Raw genomic sequence first — 22,964 nt, forward strand, 5'->3', positions numbered from 1 at the left:
CTACCCTTTCTTCTTCTTGTACTGAGAGTCTTGTAGGGCTTCTCCGCCCTCGGTAGTTACCGAAAAGGAGTGTTTTCATAGTGGAGGGTGCGTGCGTGGTGTGGATCCTTGGATTAGTCATCTCCGTTGGAGGTGGATACCAAGTAAACTCCTAGTGTTAGCGTGTTTGCGTTTGTTTATGTATTTTCCGCTGCGCATTCTTGAAGAAACAAGCAACACCGAGCAACGAGCACGCGACGAGCTATTCCCCCCCCCCCCCCCCTCTAGCTACTTTTGGTCCTATCAAGTGGTATCAGAGCAAGGCCGCTCTTCACCGGAATCATCGTCGGAAGGGTCAAGCATAACAAGAAAAGCTAGAGGGTGAAGAAGTTGGAGCAAATTCTTCAAGTTCAAGACTTTATCAAGCTCAACTTCAAGATGCAATTCCAAGATGGGCTTGGATTTGACACAAGGGTGGCTCCACCATACACTTCTACGAGTTTCGATTCTTGGAAATCAAGAATCGAAAATTTTCTTATGATGGAGATAGAGCAATGGTTTGCTCTAATGGAAGGCTTCAAGGCTCCAAGAAATTCAAAGGGCAAAGTTCTAAAGAAAAGCAAATGGAGCCCGGAGCAAGTCCAAAGGTGCGAGGCAAATGACAAAGTGACCAAGCTTTTGGTCAATTTATTGCCAAGCACCATCCTTTGCAAAATTGGAGAGTTTGAAGATGCAAAGGAGCTATGGAGCAAATTGGACAAGCTTCATAAAGAGATCCCCTCCACTGTACAAGATCATGAAGAATCCAGAGAGGGTGACTCTTTGGAGCAAGATCAAGAGGAGGACTCCGAGGTTGAGAGATGCTCAACCTCCGAAGAAGAGGAAATCCAAGAAGCTTCATCCTCAAGGGAATGCAACGAAGGGAACAAGGAGGGAGCATACTCCTTGTTTCATGTTCAAGATGATGAAGCCTCCACCTCTAGGATTGAGGGGGAGCAATCCTTGGTGACGCCGGATCAAGAAGAAGGAGAAGCTTCTACATCCGGGTCAAGTGAAGAAGAAGAAGATGGTGCCACCTCCGAGATTCAAGAAATAGCAAATGGAGGAGCAAGTGCCATCCCTACACAAGAAGGTATAAATGTTTCAATTAAAAATAAAAATCATATAATATGTTTTGAGTGTAGGGAAAGTGGGCACTACAAGAGCAAGTGTCCCAACTTGGCCAAGAAGAAGGGTCAAGTGACGCAAAAGGGCAAGGAGAAGCCTGAGGAGACCATTCCCGGAACAAAGAAGAGCAAGGAGCATATCATATGCTTCTCTTGCAATCAAAAAGGGCATTACCGGAGTCAATGCCTCAAGGGGAAGAAGATGGTCAAGGCTCAAGGAGGCATTAGTCAAGGGGGAGCCTCCAAGGTAAAGAAGAAGGTAACATTTATTGAGCCTACTCCTTTACATTATGGTAAAAAGCATGATAGTTCTAATTTTTATCATTTTAATGCGATTTACCATAAGAATAGGAAGCATGAGGGCTTTAAGGAAAAGCATGTGGCCCTACATGCCAAAACTACTACACCTAAGGCTAGGAATGTAGGTAAAAGTCTAGGCAAGAACTCTAAGGATTGTAGCTACAAGCCTAGAAACAAAAATGCTCATGGACTTAATGGAAAACCAAAAACTAAGGACTTAGTGATGGAAAATCAAGTCTTGAGGTCAAGACTTGATAAAATGGAAAAGACCCTAAGAAGGATGGAAAATATCTTATTAGGCCAAATGAGCATAGCCTAGGTCTAGGAGACAAAGGTCATCCAATGGTCATAGAGGTTTGGGATACAAACCCAAAGCTAAAACGGATGTGCCTAGTTATCATAGGGTTCCATATAGCTATGGAACAAACCCTAAGTCTAGAGGTCAAGTCCAAGATACAAGGGAAGATATCCTAGAAGTATCTTTGCAACCAAAGTGACTAAGACTTCTAAGAAGTCTAAGAAAGTCACTAACAAGGTCACAAGAGAGGCTATCCCTAGAGTTGACCTAGAAATGTGACCAAGGCTTCTAAGAAGCTCAACAAGGTTACTAGGAAGGTATCTAGGAAGTTATCCCTAGTGAGTACCTAAAGCATCCAAGGAGCACCAATAGGTGTTGGGTTCCTAAGAGCATCTTCTCTACCCCATAGATGGGTTAGAGAGTGTCAACTCTGATTAGAAGGGTAGTTAACCCAACTTTGAGGAAATTGACACTAAGGAACATTTTCAAGGTTTTGTTAACCTTTGAAAATGAAATGGAATTATTATTTACTCCTTGAAAGAGTAAAATGTGCCTAATGGTGGAAAATTGATTTTATCTTAAAAAGGCATAAATTGGGAAAACCTAGAGAAATCCCAAGTTGAGATTTTGGTATTCTCTTATAAATTTTAAGGCACTCCGGGCCTTGATTTATGTGATTACTCTTGAGGAAAAATGGAATATGCCAACATTTGAGGATAAGCTTAATTTCAATTGGCATAAATTAATCAAGAGAATTAGAAATGCCCATTTAGGTTTTGGCACTCTCTTGAAGCACTTTGGGCAATCTAGGGTTTAAGTTTTAGGATTAGCTAAGATTAACGATACTTAGATAGGTAATCTAGGTATATTTTATTTATGCTAAACCTTGCCATGATTGTTTGCTCATAATATGCCATGACATCATATTTTATCTTATTTGTATTTTGCATTCATGACTTATCATGAAAAATACAAAAATACCATGTCATGCCATACATACATCATGTAGTTATAGGAATCTTTCTTTTGAAAGCTATTTTATTTTGATGTATGTCATAACATTATCATGCATTATGTTTATTTCCTTAAAAATTAAGGACATATGGCATTAGTTAAACAAGTGGCATTTGTTTACAACAAGTGGAATAAACAAGTGACATTTGTTTAACAAGTAAATCAACAAGTAACATCCTTTGTGGATGTCTACCTCTCAAAATGCCTAGATAGATATGCATGATCCCTAGAATAGGGCAAAACCAAAATCTTACATCTCACAAAGACCTATAAGATGACTTGTATGTGTTTCAGTGCACATTAGATACAAGTGAGATGTTAGGATGATGAACAAAACTCAAGATGTTGATTTAGTGCATTCTTTTGAGTTTTAAATTCATCAAAACACATAGTTATGTGTTTTCCCATCATTGGGAAAGCTAATGTACAAGTCATGTGCATTATGCCCAAGGAACATGATGGGATATTGGTTTTGAAAATATTTTTAAATGTTTTTGGAAAACCTTGGTGAAGGCTGTCTTTTGATAGTAATCACCATTGAATAGTTAGACACAAACTTGAAGAAAACACTAAAGTTTTTGCAAGTTTTCAAGTTTGTGTCAATCTTTGAAAATATGATGTATTTTCATAGAAAACTATTTTTCCATGATTAAGTATGCCCTAAATAATGTCTACACGAAATTTCATGATTTTTGGATTTTTGTAGAATTTTCTAGGGGTTTCTGAAGTTGACTGAAATGGAATTTCAGCAACTATCAGAACTCCGATCGATCCATGGATCGATTGGAGTTCCTGAATCGATCCGTGGATCGATTCAGAAGGTAAATCTCGCGAGCAGAAGCTCGCTGGATCGATCAGTGGATCGATCCACACATACTGAATCGATCAGTGGATCGATTCGATTGGTTCAATCGATTGGATCCCAACTCCAATCGATCCAAGTTGCTGATTTTGGCTGGGAAGGCCTGACTTCATCATCTTTGAACCATGGTTAGTCTATGTAACCATTCCAAACCCTTAAAATACATTTGTATACATAAAAAGGGTGTTTTCGTGTTGAAAACAAGGATGGAATGGTTAAGGAAGACTTCATTGAAGTTTAGGTTGAGGTTTGTTTCAAATTTTGAACATTTGAACCTCAAAACTTCTAAATCTGGGTTTCCTAAAGGTTTAGGGATTCCAAGTCATTGTTGGTGCAATGACAGAAGTTACCACCATGTCTTTAGGGGGAGGGACTCTTTAAAGGCATGAAAATTATTTTTCATGAACCTTGGAAGGTGGTTAACCTTCTTTAAAGAAAATGCTCATGGACGAGCTTTTGAACTTGAAATGGGGAGTGGATATCCTCATTATTTCAAGTGGGAACTCAAGATGTTAGAAAATGCTCAAGGTTGGGTATTTGTCTACATTGAGGAAGAAGTTAAGGATAAATGAAGGGTATGGGACCTTCATTATCATGTTGGTTCAACGAGTGAAGTTGTAACCAATGATGAGCAACTCTTCAGGGGGAGAGTTTTCAACAAATGGATTTGTTGAAGTGTACCCAAAATTGGGGCATGGGTTGATGTGTGCCCAAAGATGGGTTGATGTGTTTTATCAGTAGGGGGTTGATGTGTGCCAATAGGGGGAGAATGAAAGGACCTGTGAATGGAAGTAAGGTAGGTATTCATTACCTAGAGGGAGTTTGCCCTCTTAGGGGGAGAATGAAAAGCTTAACTTATGTGTTCATTACCTAGTGGCATGAAGAAGGAGGCTATAGGATTAGCCTAACTTACATGTGGGATTGTAAGTGTTATTGTGGTATTGTCAAACATCAAAAAGGGGGAGATTGTTGGTGCAACATCCCTCAGGTCAAGGTTGACCTGGTCAACCAAGCTGAGTCTTGGTTTGGGTTTTGATGTTTGACAATAAGATATTGATTGAAGAAGAGTCAAGTAGGTCAAGGATGACCGGATACTTGACTGGGAAGTCCTAACTGGGATGTTAGGCAGGAAGAAAATCCTGGTGAGTGAAGCCAGGTGAAAGTCCTAGTGAGTGAAGCTAGGCAGATGGAAAGTCCTAGTGAGTGAAGCTAGGCGGATGGAAAGTCCTAGTGAGTGAAACTAGGCAGATGGAAAACCCTAGTGAGTGAAACTAGGTGAAAGTCCTGGTGAGTGAAGCCAGGTTAAAGTCCTAGTGAGTGAAGCTAGGCAGATGGAAAGTCCTAGTGAGTGAAGCTAGGCAGATGGAAAGTCCTAGTGAGTGAAACTAGGCAGATGGAAAACCCTAGTGAGTGAAACTAGGTGAAAGTCCTGGTGAGTGAATCCAGGCAAGGGAAAATTCAGATGGATCAAGGATGATCGGACATCTGGTGTTGGGAAGTCCAAGTAGGTCAAAGGATTGACTGGATACTTGGCATGAGGAAATCCAGATGGGTCAAGGTTGACCAGACATCTGGTGGAAGTCCAAGTAGGTCAAGGGAGTGACCGGATACTTGGCACGACTAGAAAAGTCCAAGTGGGTCAAAGGGATTGACCAGACACTTGGTGGGAAGTCCTAGCAGGTCAAAGGAGTGACCAGATGCTAGGCATGATGTACCAACAGGTCAAGAATGACCGGATGTTGGTTTGGGAGTCTTGGAACTTGGTTTTGGGCAAAAACCAAGTGCTGGATCGATCAGGGGATCGATCCAGGAGCTGGATCGATCAGTGGATCGATCCAGGCTTTTCCCAGCGAACAGAAAGCCTCTGGATCGATCCGTGGATCGATCCAGATGTCCCAATCGATCAGTGGATCGATTGGGACGCGGCTGCTTCGCGCGATAAGCGTTGGATCGATCCGTGGATCGATCCAGGCGTTTTTCCTAGAGCACAGAGGCGCTCTGGATCGATCTGTGGATCGATCCAAAGCCTCCCCGATCGATTGGGAACATTTGAATCGATCGGGTTCCGACCGTTGGCGTCGATTTAAGCTGCAGGCGTGCGATGGCTGCGGTATCTCTTCTCCGATTCACTCCAGATCTTTCGCCAACTTCTCCACAGCGCTCTCAAAGCTCCTCACCGCCAGTTCTTGAAGGTTCTTGGAGGTTCATCCAAGTCAAGAGGCGAGTTGCAACGAGAAGAAGAAGAAGCTAGGGTTTTTACTGCATTTCTTGTAAGCTTTTGCTTATTCTTTACTACCCTTTCTTCTTCTTGTACTAAGAGTCTTGTAGGGCTTCTCCGCCCTCGGTAGTTACCGAAAAGGAGTGTTTTCATAGTGGAGGGTGCGTGCGTGGTGTGGATCCTTGGATTAGTCATCTCCGTTGGAGGTGGATACCAAGTAAACTCCTAGTGTTAGCGTGTTTGCGTTTGTTTATGTATTTTCCGCTGCGCATTCTTGAAGAAACAAGCAACACCGAGCAACGAGCACGCGACGAGCTATTCCCCCCCCCCCCCCCCCCTCTAGCTACTTTTGGTCCTAACAGAAAGAGCACCCAATGGCACACGATTAGGGAGTGGGGCACAGGAGGTAGATGGGTTGGCGGGACATAAGGAGAATCCAAACCGACTGCTGGAGGAATGGGTTGACGTTCGGCCGGACCTCCCTCTCGAGCTCCCCTTTCCCTCTGATGCGCTGTCGTCGATGTGACGGGATTAGGTGGCAGAGTACCACTAATAACTACTTGTTGTTGCCACTGCACTAGTTTTTATGCCTGAGCATTGATCGGCATTTCCAGCTCTTCTGGAGTCAATGTAACGGTGGTGAGTCATCCAACTTCTTCCATCTCTGAGTTTTAGATTCAGGCGAAGATTCCCACAAACGACGCCAAATTTGTCTTGTTTGAAAGCTAGAGATGACGCACTGGATAGGTGGCTACGGCGTTGACCGGATGAAGACCTCTAGGTGGGATCGAAAATGCTTGAATGATGCACTAGGCTTCCTACACACACTCAAAGCGCGCCAACAGAATATCAACGGCAAAAACCAGGCAAGAAGTCTATGGCGAAGGTCTTCCAACACTCAAGTTAGTGTATGCCCAGGCGGGAATTAGAGCAACAGTAATGAACAGTAGGATGCGCGCTTAGTGTAACAAAGTGTGCATACCTTGCCATTGGAAAGGACCCCTTGTTTATATATCACCTCTATAACCTTCACAACCATGAGATGATAGAGAATATCGGGTATCAGAAGTTATTGAGCAACTAAGTATATACATCCTGGAAGGTGTATAGCTAGTCTGAGGAATCTTCCGCTATTCGTGTGCACCCATTTCATAACTGACATCATTAAGGAGACGATTGAAGGAATATGTTGTTATAATGTGTCAGCTGAGGGAAAGCATAATCGCCTCCGAGGAAGGTTCCCTAGACCTGCATCATTTTAAAAGAATATTCTCTGACAGACGGTTGTTATTTTCTTACAAGTTGTTAGGATTATCTGATAATGTTATTCCCTGAATATATCTTGGTTGGGCGTTGACCTAGCCAGGCGAATAATAATGGAGCCTTGAGCTTTGTAAAGCTGGCTTTCACTCTATACTACTTTGATATACATTTGCGGTAAGACTAGAGGTCTGAGTGAAATATCATCCGATTCTTAGAGTCGCTCGAATATATACTGGGAGTCTGGAGTTGTGAGTGAAATATCGTCTGATTCTTAGGGTCGCTTGAATATATACTAGGAGTCTGGAGCTCTGAGTGAGATACAGTCCAATTCTTAGAGTCGCTCAGGCCCAAAACGTCTTTATGGCCTTCCTGCCATAAACAGGAGTGCTCGTCTTCTAGAGAAAGAAAAACTTACTTCTAGGGACCAACCTAACATTTCGGTTGGGCGTCCTCACAACTAAAAACGGGTCCCCAATCACTAAAGTAATATCTCAAGCTGGTCAGATCCAATCAAGTCATTAACTGTACCTAGGACTGAGATACTTGGTCCTCAGGCAGGATCGGCCCTTAGACCAGCGACCCTTGAATTAGGGGCCTTAGGGCTGGATGAGAGGATGAACTCTACCCAAGGGTGACCCTTTGACCGCTACCTTTCTTTGACCTAATTAGACCTCTACCTTACCTTCACTTTACCTTCTACGCTAGCCCGAGATTCTCATTTAACATCCTATATCACATAGAAATATCATAATATCACAAATGAAGGAGAAAAGTAGTATTCGTAACTTAATGGATAAGAGGGGCATCTTGTGATATTCTCCTCATCATTTTTCTTTTCTATTGATCATATCCGAAAATGAGAGGGTGAAAAACTGAGGATGTGGCTACTGCATTGACTAGATGTAGACCGTGTCCCGCTCTGTAAAACAAGTAATGTTAGTACCGAGCCAGGAAAGGGGTCCCCGGCGTTGGTCCTCCGACACTCAAGTCAGTTACCGAAAATGTAGAGGAAAGCGAAGCAACAGTAACACAAGCACAAACAGTGAATAACGCGTACCTCCGTCAATACTTGGACCCCCCCCTTTATATAGAGCCTTGGTGGCGATGTGCACGCTCTTCGAGGCGTTGACACATTCTCTAATGTGTTCTATGAAATAACATGTCAGGAAAATACCTCTGACACTATACTTTAACAAGGCATGCATATCCCTGATAAGACAGTAGAAGTTTCCCTCGTACGATCCGCCTGTTGACCATGCCTCGTGTTAGCGACACCATCTCCCAAAATGATATCGAGGGATATAGCAATGATCTTGCTGCTTGGCCGAGCGGGATATTCGCTCGGCCGACTCCTCCGCTCTGTCGGTCTCAACTGCTCTTCCTTGCGGTGACTGGGTGTAGTAGCTTGTTTTGTCCCTCCCAATCAGACAAGCTCTTCGGTCTCCTCAGCGTCCTGTCATCCCGCACTGAGCCTCTGGCGATCTTATCGTATTATCCGAGCTAGACGGCTGGCCCGTTCGAACACTGATTATCCGACCGATCGTTGTAGTCTCTTACCGATCGGACACTGATTGTCCCGACCATCCGTTATAGGTAAGCCTTTTGATACTCTGACGTTAACCACCTTGACTTTGACTTCCACCTCGATAATTAACATGTATCGGATGGGTCCCCTTTTATCACCGCATTATCTATTGATATCAGTAGATGATTGAATGGCACTTGGACATTTTTTTTTTGTCGCAGGATACTGAAGTTTAGAAAAATAAGACCTTTTCTCTTCAGGGATATGTAAGGATTTTGAGGCATCATCCACTGGATGCTCCATTTAACAAGAAAAGATGTCTTCTATAGAATAGACTAAATCCATTTTAATACTTTCCTATATCATTTGACAAATAAATGTTTTCATTGAAAATGATTTTTATTTTCACTTTGTCATGAGTTCAGAGCAGCCCAGACACTGTGAAAGAAGATAAATCAGTGCAATGATCCTTTGGATAGGGATCGGAGATCAGGCACCTAAGTGGGTGGGATTTTCGAATCCATTGGAAATTGACTATAAAATCTATTATAATAGGCACACATGTAGGTATCAACTGCACGGGGCAAATTCATCTCTTTCTAAACTTAATACTAAAAGCTCATAAGGAAGGTCAATCAAATAAAGGAAGTTGAATTGGCAAACTTATAGAGCTGGAACAAAACGGAGGAACTAGAGATAAATTTTAAGTTCAAATTAACAATAGAAAAAATATATATATTCATTTTCTATAAAATTTTACATAAAAATAGAATACATATAGAAATTCATACTAAAATCATGAATGTAATAATTGAAATAAAAAAGCATTATAAGATTATACAATCTATCATTATTCATTAAAATGATAATTCAAAAATAGCACAATCAAGTACACAACGCTAATTAGTAATTACAAATGTTAAAAGAGAAAGAAATGCACGTAATTAGTATTGCTAATTAAGCCCCTTGGCTAACCAATTCAGTAGCATAAGCCTGCCCATACTCTCCCTTCTTAACCTCCTCGTCCTCAAAGTGATCAGCTCTTACGTTCATAGTCAGCATGAGGCAAACAAGCCACAAGATGGCCGCATCAAGGGCGAGAAAAGCTGCGCCGCCAAACATGCCAGTCTTCGCCGTAGGACACTGCGTCGTGAGATCGTAGTGAACGTTGCGCGATCGGTGTAGGCCTTCAGAAACGACAGTCCATATCAAGAACGCAAAGGCTAGAGTTGACACGATCCTGAAACAAAACGATAACAAGTTAGTGACTACAGAATTGATGCCGACACAGTAAGAAAGAAGAGAGAACTCACTCAGCGATCACAAAGAATACGAATAATGTGGAGTAGCCAAATAAGACATTGTTTGAAACAGCCTTCCCTTTGTAGTTGAAGAACACAGCGACGTGCCCTCCGATGATCGTAAAAACTAGAGCAACGACTGACAAAGAACCGACCAGCACTGTCGGATCGCTTGGGAATTTGCAGATCACAACGCCCTTTCCTTGAATTGGAGTTCCAAACGGAGGCTGTAAAATGAATACGCGAAATGAAACGCTAAACCTTAATACTAAAGAATATAATTCCAAGAGATAACAGAGGGAACCTTTTTGTTCTCTGCCACAATAGCCAATATGAAGGACAAGAACCCTAGAATAGTCACAAAGGATCCGATCTTTCCACTTTGCTCCAAGGCCATTGCTGTTCGCGAGGTAATGGATCAAATCCCGGCTTCAACACTGAGATTTCCACAAGGAAATGTGAAGTTGCAGAATGTAAATTTTAGAGAAAATGAGAAAGAAGAATGACTAATAGGGTTTAAATTAAACCTGATGAGAATTCTAAGAATTTGTGGCCTGTATATCCTATGTGAATGCGTTGCATATATATCGTTGGAGGAGATCCACAATAAGTGCGCAATAAATAGGAGACGAGCTGGATTTTGATAATACTTTGATTTATTTGGTTGAGCGATTCTGACGCCAACGATATATGCATAGAAAGAAGAAAATTTCATACTATTTATTCAATGATTTGGTGTAGTTTACATATTTATAGGGTTAATATTTTTTTTTTTTTTTGTTTACAAATGTGATGGAAAAAATAGGAAACAACATTAAATGAATTCCTTGTGCAAACTACAATTTTTTTATATTATTATTAAGGTATCCAATTTATTGCTATATATATGCACATCCATATCGATGAACTCCCCAATAAATAATTTTCAAAAAAAGGTATTAAGCAATTAGATTGCTTATGTTTAGAAATCAACAATGGGTAACGTGCGTACATTCCATTTTTTTCCTCTTTAAAGGTGTAACATAAATTCATTGTATTGAGCAAGTTTGAAAGTAATTATTTTTAAAAAAAAATACAATTAAATTGTTTAAAGTTATGCGAAAAATAAGAATTTATCATATCTAAAATAAATTTTGTTTATATGGTAATATTTTTATTGCTCACTAGATTATTTTTTATTTGAGAAACAACTTTTAAAAATATGATACTTGACAAAAATAAATATACCATTTTTAGATATTCTTAAAAATATTTTAATATTAAATAATGTACATTTAAAATCATCCAAACATTAAATTTCTAATTATTCACACTATTTTATGTTAGTCTCTTTTGTCCTTTGATTTATTTAAGCAAAATTACTAATATCTAATTTTCCGGATTGCTATGTTTAAACCAGATGGCGTATGAGTATCATTTGCATCAATAATGAATGAATAATTCTTTCATGCATTATGATCTAGCTTAATATACAAGGAGCTAATTTTTTCCGTAGGAAATTTTTCTTGCATTATAATCTTGAGGATCTATTTTCAAAGCATCGTGATCTATGAAAAATTAAGCCTCATTTGGAACATAAAAAATTAATGTCGAAGAATTAAAAGGAATTCATTGGATCATTATGGTAAGAGTTAACTTTTTGTAATGAAGACTATATTATGGGATTGGAGGTTCTAAAGAGCAAATTGAGGTGTATTTTTTCATTTGAATTGAATGGATATAGAGAATTAATTGTAAAGTTGATTGTTGAATAGAAGAGATAAAAGAGGATAGAAGTTTTATTGTGAATGGGATTTTAGTCTCATTGATAGTTTCAAGGTATGTTGGTTAGTTTATATTGATTTACATGCATAGAGAATGTGAATAAATGCATGGGGAGAGACTCTCTCTCACGCGTGGGTGTGCATGGTGCAAATACAGGGCCCAGATTACACTAAACTATGTTGACTCGTGTACTCCTATATAAGGAGGTCCGTAATAAAAGGGCATATGTTGATCTTAGATGCTCCACACGGTTGACCTCATAATCAATCATATATATATATATATATATATATAAAGAAATGATAATCTGTACACTCTTATTTGAGCGTAGGTGACATCCGACATGGGTCAAAATCTATCTATAACTTTTTTCTTTTTCCTATTAAATTAAAATAAAATTATCTTTCTCTCTATTTTTATTACATACAACAATTATGGTGCAGGTTTTTAAAAATCAACACCACACCTTAAATACATAAGTCACTATTGCGGTGCTGATTTTTAAAGATCAACACCAAGTGATGCTTGTCTTTAAGGTGATAATTTTTAAAGACCAGCACCACTTAGTGTTGACCTTTAAAAACTAGCACTTGCTAGTTTTAACCTAGTGTTGTTTTTTAAAAACCAACATTAAGGTGTTAAAGACTAGCATAAAGGTGATGTTGGTCTTTAAAAACCAGCACTGGATTAGTTGGTCTTTAAAGACCAACACCATCTTGGTGCAAATCTTTAAAATCTGCATCAGGTTAAAAACTAGCACTAATATAGTATTGATATTTAAAAACAAGCATGGATTAAAAATGAACACCAGGTTAGAAACCAACATCACATGTTACTGGTGTTGGTCTTTAAGACGAGCACCACCTTGGTTGGTGCTCTTTAAAGACCAACACTAGGTTGGTGCTGGTCTTTAAAAATCAACACCATAGCGGTGGCTAGTGTATTTAAGCTGTGATGTTGTTTTTTAAACATCAGCACCAAAGTTATTATTGCATGCAATTAAAGGAGAGAAGTGAGAATTTTATTTTAATTTAAGAGGAAATAGAGAAAATTATTGCATACAGATGAGAGAGGAAGTCGCGTCAGATCGTCCACGTCGAATGTTGCCCATGATAGTTCACCTAAGGGTGTGTAGGGTACTATTTTTATATACATATAACACCACAGCTTATATACACCAGTCATCGTTGTGATGTTGATTTTTAAAGACTAGCACCAAGATGTCGCATTGGTGTTGGTCTTTAAAAATAAGCACCAACTAAGGTGGTGCTAGTCTTTAAAGACCAACACCCTTTGCACCAAGGTGCTAATCTTAGGGTGCTAGTCTTTTAAAACCAGCACCAAGTAGTGCTAGTTTTTAATCTGGTGCTGGTTTTTAAAGACTAACATCATCTTGGTGCTAGTTTTTAAAGACCAACACTATCTTGGTGCAAATGGTACTGGTGTCGGTTTTTAAACAAAATATAGATCTGCCATATTAACGACCCCTAGTGCCAGCTCCATGGATATTGAGGGAGGTAAATACAGGTACACAGGAGTTATGCGCATGATGGGGTAAACCTCAGATCATCAGTTCCTGAAAATCGACAATTAGCTATTACCGCAGAAATGTCATACGTCCACCATCTACACTATGCCCTGGGGGCTGGTGCTGGTCTTTAAAGAGCTACACTAGGTGGTTTTTAATTTGGTATTGATTTATAAAGACCAGAACTACCTTGGTGCTGAAGACCAACACCAAGTGATGTTGACTTTTAACTTTGTGTTGATTTTTAAAAACCAACACTAGGGGGTGTTTGGTTGATGGATTTGGGAATGAGAAAATGGAATGATAGTAAAAGATGGTGTTTGGATTGTGGGTTTGGAAATGATAATTTGGGAATGATTTCTAGATTTATGGGAATCAACCAAACTCATATAACTAGGTGTGTTTCATTTTCATTCTCATTCCCATTATACCTTACTATCAAATCCATACTCATAGTCATTCCCATCATTTAACCAAACGTCACATAAATGGTGAAGGTTTTTAACCTAGTACCTATTTTTAAAGATCAACACCACCTAGTGGGTGGTGCTGGTTTTTCACTTAGTGCAAGTATTTAAAGATCAACACTAGATGGTGTTAATTTTTAATCTGGTATTGGTTTTTAAAGCCAACACCATCTTGGCATTGGTCTTTAACACCTTGGTGTTGATCCAATTCCAGCACCATGTTAAAAATCAGCACCACCTAGGGTGCTGATTTTTAAAAATTAGTATAGTGATAGTTTGTATATTTAAGTTATTGTGATGATGATTTTTAAAAATTAACATCATAATTATTGATGCATGCAATTAAAAGATAAGAGAAGAGAGAATTTATTTTATTTTAATTTAAGGGAAAAATTGTTACATATAGAAGATTAAATAAATAAATTTTAACTTCGCCAAATGTTATCGTCGGAATCCATAGATATATATAAAAAAGGAAATTCAAGCAGACCCCAACAAATGTGTTACTGTAATAAAAAAATAAATTAAAATCGCTCGCTCTCAACATCAGGACTATTATGAAAGAGATAAACATGATAGTCAAGAAAATAAATAATGAGTGAGGTGAGATACTCGGGTCCGGAGACCACCAAATGTGTCAGTGCACCATATAAAGAATAGCCCCATTTGATTTGATGTTCATCAAGATGTTGTTAACTCCTTGAAGTCAAGCCGGTTGACCTTCTATTGTCAACATGTGTCACGTGGCTTCCTAAGCAGCCTTAGCATTTGGTGCCACATGGGCCAACGACGTCCACGGTCGCGCCGGCCTCGCCGCCCATTTAAAATTTTTCGGATCTAATTATTGACGCCCCATTCAATCATGCGCTTACGTGTACCCTTTGACTTTCCCTGTCCATTGACTTCCATTGTGTGCACATAATATGAGCTCACGTTGCAATCTCGTCCTGTCTGATCACAAAATTTCTTCAATAGTAGCTTGTTTTTAAATATTAAATTATTATCCACTCGACGAATTATTGATTCAGTTTGTTTGGACTCGTCTTAATCAAATCATAAATCTTATTTGATTCATTAGGTAGAAAAGCTAAGTTCAAATGAAATTTCATGTATGCAAGGGAAATAACTTAGTTAAATTTTGCGAAAGACTATTGCAATAATTAGCTTTTAATTTAAAACCTTTTATTATATATTGATTTTGTCCAGAAGCTGAGTGAGACAGAGGCTGACCGTGTTATCCTCAGTATTGACGGAAAATCGTGGAGACGCCTTGTTGACCTGGTACCTACCGGAAAGATTCCCACGTGTGAGTGACGAGGTGTGATGACTGGGACGATGAGGCAAAGGTCCCCTGTGCATACTCAGACAAGCCCCCAGGTCATTAGAGACCAAGAACTAGGGAAAAAGTCCCCGGATCAGGCCCTCCGATACTTAAGTCAGGTACTTTTTCCCCAGAAGTACAGTGAAACGAAAGGACGAAAAGTAAAGGACGAAATGTGAAAAGATGTGTGAGTGTACCTGCGTAAGGAAAAAGTCTCCCTTTTTATATGGCAGTGAGTACTTCTGGAGTCTAACGAGTGTCAAGGAATGTCGAGTGTCAGGATTTGTCTGGCGGTGAATGACACATGACATCTTCCTATAGGTCTAAGGAGGGATTAGTGGGCAATAAGCCCTAGACCCTTAGCATATTCCTTGACATGCGATGATTATTCTCTGACAGGTTGTTACGATTCTCTGGCTTAATTGTCATATAGTGTGTGCTCGCCCTGGTCCATTAACCCTGGACTAGGTCCTCGTACTTGCAACTCTTGACCTGTGGACACAAACTTGCATTCCCTGGCGCATTCCCTGGCTTGTATTTGTCGCCACGTAAATCCGAATCTGTATATCCAGCCCTGCATTTGTCATTCGGTAAATTTCGATAAATCCAGACCTGCGCTTACCACCCTGCCAATCGAGGCCTTCGCTTGTCGTTCCTTAGGTCTCGTCCCGTATGCAAGGCCCTGCTCTGTATTTTATCCTGTAAGTCCTAAATCATACGTCCTGGCCCACATACCCTGCTCTGCATGTCTCGTCTTGTAAATTCTGACCTGTAAACCTTAGTCCGTTTACCTTGATCTGTACGTCCTGGTCTGTATGTCTCATCTTGTAAATCCTGACCTGTAAACCTTAGTCCGCTTACCCTGATCTGTACGTCCTGATCTGTATGTCCCATCCTGTAAATCCTGATCTGTAAATCTTAGTCCGCTTACCTTGACTGTACGTCCTGGTCTATCTGTCTCGTCTTGTAAATTCCGACCTGTAAACCTTAGTCTGCTTACCTTGAACTGTACGTCTTGATCCGTGTATCCTGTTCTACCTGTCTTATCTTGTAAGTTCTGACTTGTAATCATTAGTCCGCCTATCTTGACCCGTATGCCCTACCTTTTGCGTTCCTACTCGTCATGTAGACCTAACCCCTGAATGTCACTTATGCTCGACCCAGACTGCCCTGTACTCTAGACCTTTGACCACCACGTAGGTCGAACTTTTGACCATCACGAAGGCTTGACCTCTGACCACCACGTGGACTTGACTTCTGACCGCCTCGTGGACTTGACTTCTGACCGTCACATGGACTTGACTTTCGACCATGTCGATTATCCGACCCCTCTATCATACACCGTATTATATATATATATATATATATATATAACACCGTATTATATATATATATATATATATATATATTGTCTATTGGTAATTATCAAGGTAACACGAATGTAACTTGTAGTTTGTCAAGATGAAGATGTAGATTCCCTTCGTTTTTTCTAGTAGGAGTTTCATCTGAATTTTCCTAGTATCAGTGATGCCAAATCATGATTGCTGATTTTGCTTCTAAATCTAAGATGCAAGAAAACTTCGAGCCGGTAATTGTGTGTAATTTTTCTCTATTTCACGCATAGATTCATCTTAAAATTTATACATAAACAAACGCGATCCGTGACTTAAAAAAGGTCTGCACGGTTATCTTATCCAGTGGTTGCTGATCAGCAGTAGTAGAGACGAAGCAAAAGCCGTCTCTGACCCACCACCATTCATCCCCGAGCTACCTAGCTATCTATTCCTCACAGCTTTTCAACAAAGAATAACACCGACAAACCCTTCCACTCTGTTGGGCTGTGCCCCTCTCATCCTGCACACGATCCCACATTTGAAGACGAACAGTAATTTGGAGCAAAGAGCTTAATTAAACCAGTCCCTGCATGTGTTTCACCGCTTCTCTTCCAATCCCCTCAACCATCTCAATCATTGCCCCGGAGCATCCCTGAAAAGAATGCTGCGCACGCTGCAGTCTTCGCTTGGTCAAGGCTGCTGCCGGCCCACCAGGTATTTGTCGAATTGCCTCAGCTAGCTAGCGAGGTCAAAGGCTGCAGTCCAAAGCCAAGTGGCCCCAGACAGAAGCGCCAGTTCTCTGCACTCTCTTCCTGTGGATTTCTGCTCAAGCAAATGGGTGCGCACTTTGCGTGGGGGGAGGATTAGTTAATGAATTAATTAGTATCTGCTGGCTTCCATGCAGCTTTGAGTTCGGGCTACGAGGAACAACTCCTCAGCCTGCACTTTCCCCCATGACGACGACCCGGCAGAGCTCCCGTTGCTTGTCTCTACTTCTTGGTTGAGCTGCACGGAGAAGAGGGAGTAAACTGGGCGGTGGTCGGAGAACCGCGACTCGCCTCTCACGTACCACATTTGTTTCATCCCCTTCCCTCGCCACAAGATACGGTCGCACCTGTTGTATAGCAATTAACGCTAATTAACGTTAATCTATTTTCCTCTTAAACATAAACATTTCACAAAAGGCGCCCTTTTTATCTATTTGATAAAGTTCTTTAGAAAAAGAGAGAGAGAAAGTGTGTGTGTTAATTAACGAACAGATGGCGGCAGATCGAGACTCCAATTGTATTCAGACATACACATGTACAACTAAGCCAGGATTATTGCAGGTTAATTAATCATTATAATAAAGCTAGTGGTCGGCTCAACTACATTTGTGAAAGGTTGGACACCTTTCACCTCTTAATTTGATTCCTTAAACCTAACAACACCGGGAAATCAATGGAAACACTCAAAGTCAATGATGCGGCTACCTAAGCAAACTAGCGTTTAGACTTCCTAATTAGTAATTAATCGGCATGGAGTGAGATAATTAATGAAAGAGATCAGTTCATTATACGTGGAAGATTAGAGAGTTAATTACCAGGCAGGGATTCGTCTTTTCTCTCTGGATTTGGCCGGATTAACAGCGTAGATGTCAGAATTGGCCTTGTATTTGTACGTCGGAGGGAAGCTTATTCTTCCTTCTTCCCACCCTGCAAACACACCTCCATCTCTCTGTTCTATCAGTAGCTGCAATTAATATGTTGCACCAATTTAATTATATATGCATTAACTAATTAAGTTTACTAATGCGTTCCTCTTAAGTAATATTATAAATTAATTACCTGGTCTCTCTCTAACAAGGCCAGCCAATTGTTCCTCTGCAACAGTGCTTGTGTCTCGATGCTACTGGAAGCCATTAATCGATAGTTGAGATCTCCAAGCCATATGATCTTGCTGCATGGTCAAATTTTAACCTATATTAATGGGTTCTGATGCATAAGGGAAAAAGAGAAAAAAAAAAAAAAACTTGATTACTCGTGCTTCAGGATAGTTTCTGGGGTTCGTGCTGCATTAGTCCTGTGAGAATGTAGGAATTTGGTCCTCTTGATGATCTCCATCACGTCGGAGTTCCGGCGAATCTCGTCGCCGTCCCTTTCTCCTGACGCCAGGTGCGTGCACACGAAGCAGAAGCTTGTTCCGTGCAGAGTCATGCTCATCGATATCGATCCCTGCATTGCATATGATGAGAACATTTTTGGGAAGGAGATCGATGAAAATTTCACTCACCTTATTGCCCATGTAACCCATGATGCCTCTGCCTACGCAGGAGACTTTGAGACTGGTGATGGCGTCGGCGATGCCGGCGCGGACCCACACGCAGAGGAAGATGCCCACCATCTGCTTGCTAGACGCTAGGCAGTACACCTCCTGTCCAGCGCTGCCGTGGCCGTCGTCGTCTCGCTCTTCTAGCTCCAGCGAGAGCAAATCGGAGAAGCTGACTCTGGGTTTGATACTCCCCCTGTCGAGATCGCCGGAGGCGCAGCTGCAGGGATTTGGCATCTCTGGGTTCAGCATCCGTCGAATAAGGGCAAGCCACCTGTTCGCCGGGCCTCTGTCCTCTGGCCCCAGGACATTGCCGGCGTTCAAAGGGACGATCTCCTGAAACCTGTTAATTCCCCCCCAAAAAACAATATTTTAGGAAACCGAGGTGAGAATATTCAATTAATCATTAGCTGAGCTCGAATCATCAATAAGTATCGCAATACCCGAGAACGTAGATGTCCGGCGAAGGCGTGCTGATGAGCCAATCTCTCAGGTCGAGGTCGCCGTGGGGCGGTCGCCCACCCACGTTCCATGTGCCCACGAACACCCTGCTCCACCCGATCAATTAAACAATATTCAATTCCACATTAATGATTTCAGTAGCAACTCCAAAAAAATGCCCTTTGTGATCAATAACGCAGGCCTCACCGCAATCCCTCGACGGCGTGCGAGGAGCAAACCGGCATCTCCTTCCCAAAACAGGGGCGTTCGAGGCTTTCACAGCTCTCCACCAACCATCCACCTATAAATCCATAAAAGGACGCCAAAAACAAAAAAGAAAAAAAAAATCAAAACTTTTGAAGTTGCAGAAGTGAAATTAATGCTAGCGTTGGGCTATGATTGGGTTCGAGATGGGAACCTGACAACTCGCTGCTGGTTAGAACGCTGCCGTCCTTGTCCGAACAGCTCTTCCGCCTCTGTATCACCCCAAAATTGCCTGCTGTTGGAGGCGGAAATCATAAAAGCTTCACCTTTTAATGAATGACTGCGAAAACAGAGGAGTGCCTTACTGTTGCGGTCACAGTACGACTCCGGATTATTCAAGTTGAGCCATTTGCAGACAACCGTCTTCGGCCAAGAAGATGACTGCGACAACCCATTAATTAACTCGATTAATAGCGTTTGAGAGTAATAATTAGAGAGTATGGAGTTGAATTGTGAGAGAAAGATCTCACCTTTGGAGGCATTCGAGTCGGCTCTGTTCTCATCGATGCCGGTGAGGAGGAAGACGTAGACCTGCGTGTAGAAGAAATTAAAAAACTGGATGATTTTTATTGCGAGATGACGCAGTGTTGAATAGTAGAAAGCTAAAAGTTGATACGGATGTGACTACAGAGAAGAGGAAGGAAGAAACAAGAAGAAACCCAGGACATGTATTTCCTCTAATTTCGCTTTTGAAACGTTGAACAGAGAAAATGGCGTCCACGGTCAGAGTCGTTATACAAATCGATCTTAAATCTCAAAAAGTCAAGAAATTAGCTTCCTCCGCAGAAATCATAGAGGTTGGAGAAAGAAACCAAAGCGGATCCTTTCCGCCATTGACGAAAGAGTAATTTATCAAGGGAGCTTTAATTACCTTCAAATGGATAAACCGAGGAGAGAAGTGATCGCTTGGGGTTGGAGTCAAGGTTTTTTCTCGCTTTGCTCGCCTTCTGAGAAGCCTTCAAACCACTAGATAGCGAGAGTGAGAGAGAGAGGAGGAGAGATCGGAGTGTGTGTGTGAGTGTGTTTTTATGAAGACGAAGGTGGTGATGTATTCTCGTCGTCTGGCAACCCACGAGGAAGAGGCTTTTTATTCCTTTTTTTTTCCCCTTCAATTTTCTTGGGATGAAATTACATTATTGACCCTATAAAAGTTTAAACTGCTCTGGAGAAGTACCATTCGGATCACGTGCATCGAATTCGATCTCATCGGACGGTCAAGACGTTTTCATTCGCACTACTGTTAACGGGTCCGATCTATCTGTAAGTAAAACGGGTCAAGTTGATCCTATGAAATAAGAGAAGATAAAATAAAGAATAGAAGTAATTTAGCATGATTAGAATAATAAATTTTCTTCAAAATATATAATATGATATAATATAATATAAGAAGAACAATAATAATAAAGAAATAAAAACTTCTTTTCCGATAAACTTTTTTCATATGTGTGATGGAAAGGTCAAGATTAGCTCTTTTTCTGCCTGTATTCCACTTTGCCAACCTTCCAAGAACCTCCGACCCTAATTTTTTTTTTTAACTTTTCGAAAGGAGAAGTGGGGAGAATCGCACTATCGTGTTTCCCTCCTGCCAAATATGGTAACATTTTGTTTGTCTAAGGAAAAAAAACACTTAATTCACTATATATATTGACTCGTTCAATAATCATAATTCAAATTTTTTATATCAATATACTCTTCGATTGTGTAATTAATTTATTGTACGTCTTATAATAATACTAGTTTTTTTTACTATAACTTACTCAATGTTATTCACACATTTTACAATTAACAAATCATGTTAGTTGAGAGTGGTTAATTAAAACAAAATCAATCTTAATAATTAGAAGAAAAAGGAAAGTTGGTGTCGTTTATACCAACACCAATATTTTTTGACACCAAACACAAAATGCTAAGAGTGGTCCTTCTTCTCTTTTCCTTATCTTCTTATCTGGTGAGAATCTCTAACCCTAATTCTCCAAAGTGCCTTCAATTCGTCGTCTCCAACAGATTCATTCAGGGACATGATTAATTAGTAAAGAATTAATACATAGTTAATATAATAAGAATTCCTGGCCTAATTTGGAGGCTTCTTGTCTATGACTTTGATAATCGCGCCTTTATCGTAATTATGCACCTAATCACACCCCACTTAAAACAATTGTGATCATGACCAAATGTGCTAAGGGAAATGCTTCGTTGTGGACACATGGTGGCATCATGAATGCCCTAGAACAAAGGATTAATTATAAATTCACCAGAGGGAAGGCCCTACTACCCAACTTTGTGGCCTAAGTTTGCTACCCCTCATCATGTGCAATCAAGAGAAAATTTTAATTATTGAGAGAAGAAAATTTTAATTAATTGGATCTCATATTATATTCATTACCGTGTGTGGTTCAATAATTAGGATAGGTGGAAGAAGTTGGATGCATGATCTAATTACAAATCTTTTAGCATTGCATGTTTGAATAAGGGCTCTTGAATGATGCTCACATGCATGCATGGTGACTATGTACTGGTTGGTATGAAATATTGTACGTTACAAGAATGTGTTTCCTTCGTGACAAACAATTCAAGATTCTTTGCCCACTTTTAATTTTTTTCGTTTGTAATTATGATCGGATCGTAATTAGAATTTGATCGTAATTGACTATGATCTCTTTTTGGGTTCATATTCCCACCCAGAATATAGTTTGAGTCAGAGTAGATGGTCGAAGGTCGTCTGGAGGCCGCCCCTCGCTCGACGCTCGACGCTCGACGCTCGACAGCCCGGCCACCTATTCACCGTTGGTGGCCTCTAGGCATCCTCCAACCGTCTGTCTTGATCCAAATTATAACCTAGGTGGGAATGTGAATCCAGGAAAGGATCGCAGTCAATTGCGATTGGATTGTAATCACGATCCGACCGTAATTGTAAAGAGGACTATGAGGGAAACATGAAAAAACGGACTAGATAATCTGGGCTCATAGACATTTAATTTTATATGAAAGATAACCACTACCCAAATAATTATCATCGCTAATCTAATCGATCTCTAATTGAATATAACGATCAATTAGCTACCGATTATTACCGTCACTATGAAATTGATTACTGACATCATTTAACGATGAAATTAAATATTCCATCACTGTTAGAGACGAAATTATATATTCGTCTCTAACTTTAGCAACAAAATTAAATAGCCCGTCACTAAAATAGAAGCGAAAGTTTATTAATCTCGTCGCTACTTTTAATATATGTTTTCCATCTCTAGTAGCAACGGAATATTTAATTTCATCGCAAAAATTGTTAATGGTGTCATCATAACTTAGCCAAACTTAGCGGCGGAATAATAAAATATCGTCACTAATTAGAGATGGAATCATCAAATACCGTCACTAATTAGAGACAAAATACTAAATGCTTGTTGCTAATTATCGTAACATTTTAAAATTTTATATATAAACCTGACAACGAAATTTTAAAATTCTATCTCTATGATGGACGTTTAATATTTCGTAGTTAATTAGAGATGAAATATTAAATGTCCATCGCTAATTATCATAACTTTTTAAATTTCATATCTAATCATAGAAATAAAAAATTTATCTCTAATCAGTAATGAAAATTTA

At 40.2% G+C, this 22,964-nt stretch overlaps 2 protein-coding genes across 3 annotated transcripts; both read right to left on the reverse strand.

The window, feature by feature from the left end:
- Nucleotides 1-9,582: 9,582 nt before the first annotated feature.
- Nucleotides 9,583-10,323, reverse strand: LOC122013553. Its single transcript, XM_042569817.1, has 3 exons — nucleotides 10,231-10,323; nucleotides 9,939-10,153; nucleotides 9,583-9,865 (listed from the first exon to the last, which is right to left on the reverse strand). Exons 1-3 carry the CDS (start codon nucleotides 10,321-10,323, stop codon nucleotides 9,583-9,585), a joined length of 591 nt encoding a protein of 196 aa, XP_042425751.1.
- A 6,639-nt stretch (nucleotides 10,324-16,962) lies between these two features.
- LOC122017735 (type I inositol polyphosphate 5-phosphatase 8-like) lies at nucleotides 16,963-20,405 on the reverse strand. Of its 2 annotated transcripts, none has more exons than XM_042575417.1 (11): nucleotides 20,224-20,405; nucleotides 19,823-19,883; nucleotides 19,658-19,733; nucleotides 19,507-19,584; nucleotides 19,296-19,389; nucleotides 19,091-19,195; nucleotides 18,612-18,990; nucleotides 18,360-18,553; nucleotides 18,167-18,278; nucleotides 17,923-18,071; nucleotides 16,963-17,454 (listed from the first exon to the last, which is right to left on the reverse strand). In XM_042575417.1, exons 2-11 carry the CDS (start codon nucleotides 19,853-19,855, stop codon nucleotides 17,220-17,222), a joined length of 1,455 nt encoding a protein of 484 aa, XP_042431351.1. In that variant the 5' UTR covers nucleotides 19,856-19,883; nucleotides 20,224-20,405; the 3' UTR covers nucleotides 16,963-17,219. The 2 variants fall into 2 exon arrangements, with proteins under 2 accessions (XP_042431351.1, XP_042431350.1); XM_042575416.1 differs by having other exon boundaries at nucleotides 19,507-19,587.
- Nucleotides 20,406-22,964: the final 2,559 nt, after the last annotated feature.

The sequence above is a fragment of the Zingiber officinale genome, chromosome 8B (assembly GCF_018446385.1).
Source record: "Zingiber officinale cultivar Zhangliang chromosome 8B, Zo_v1.1, whole genome shotgun sequence".
NCBI classification, from domain to species: domain Eukaryota; kingdom Viridiplantae; phylum Streptophyta; class Magnoliopsida; order Zingiberales; family Zingiberaceae; genus Zingiber; species Zingiber officinale.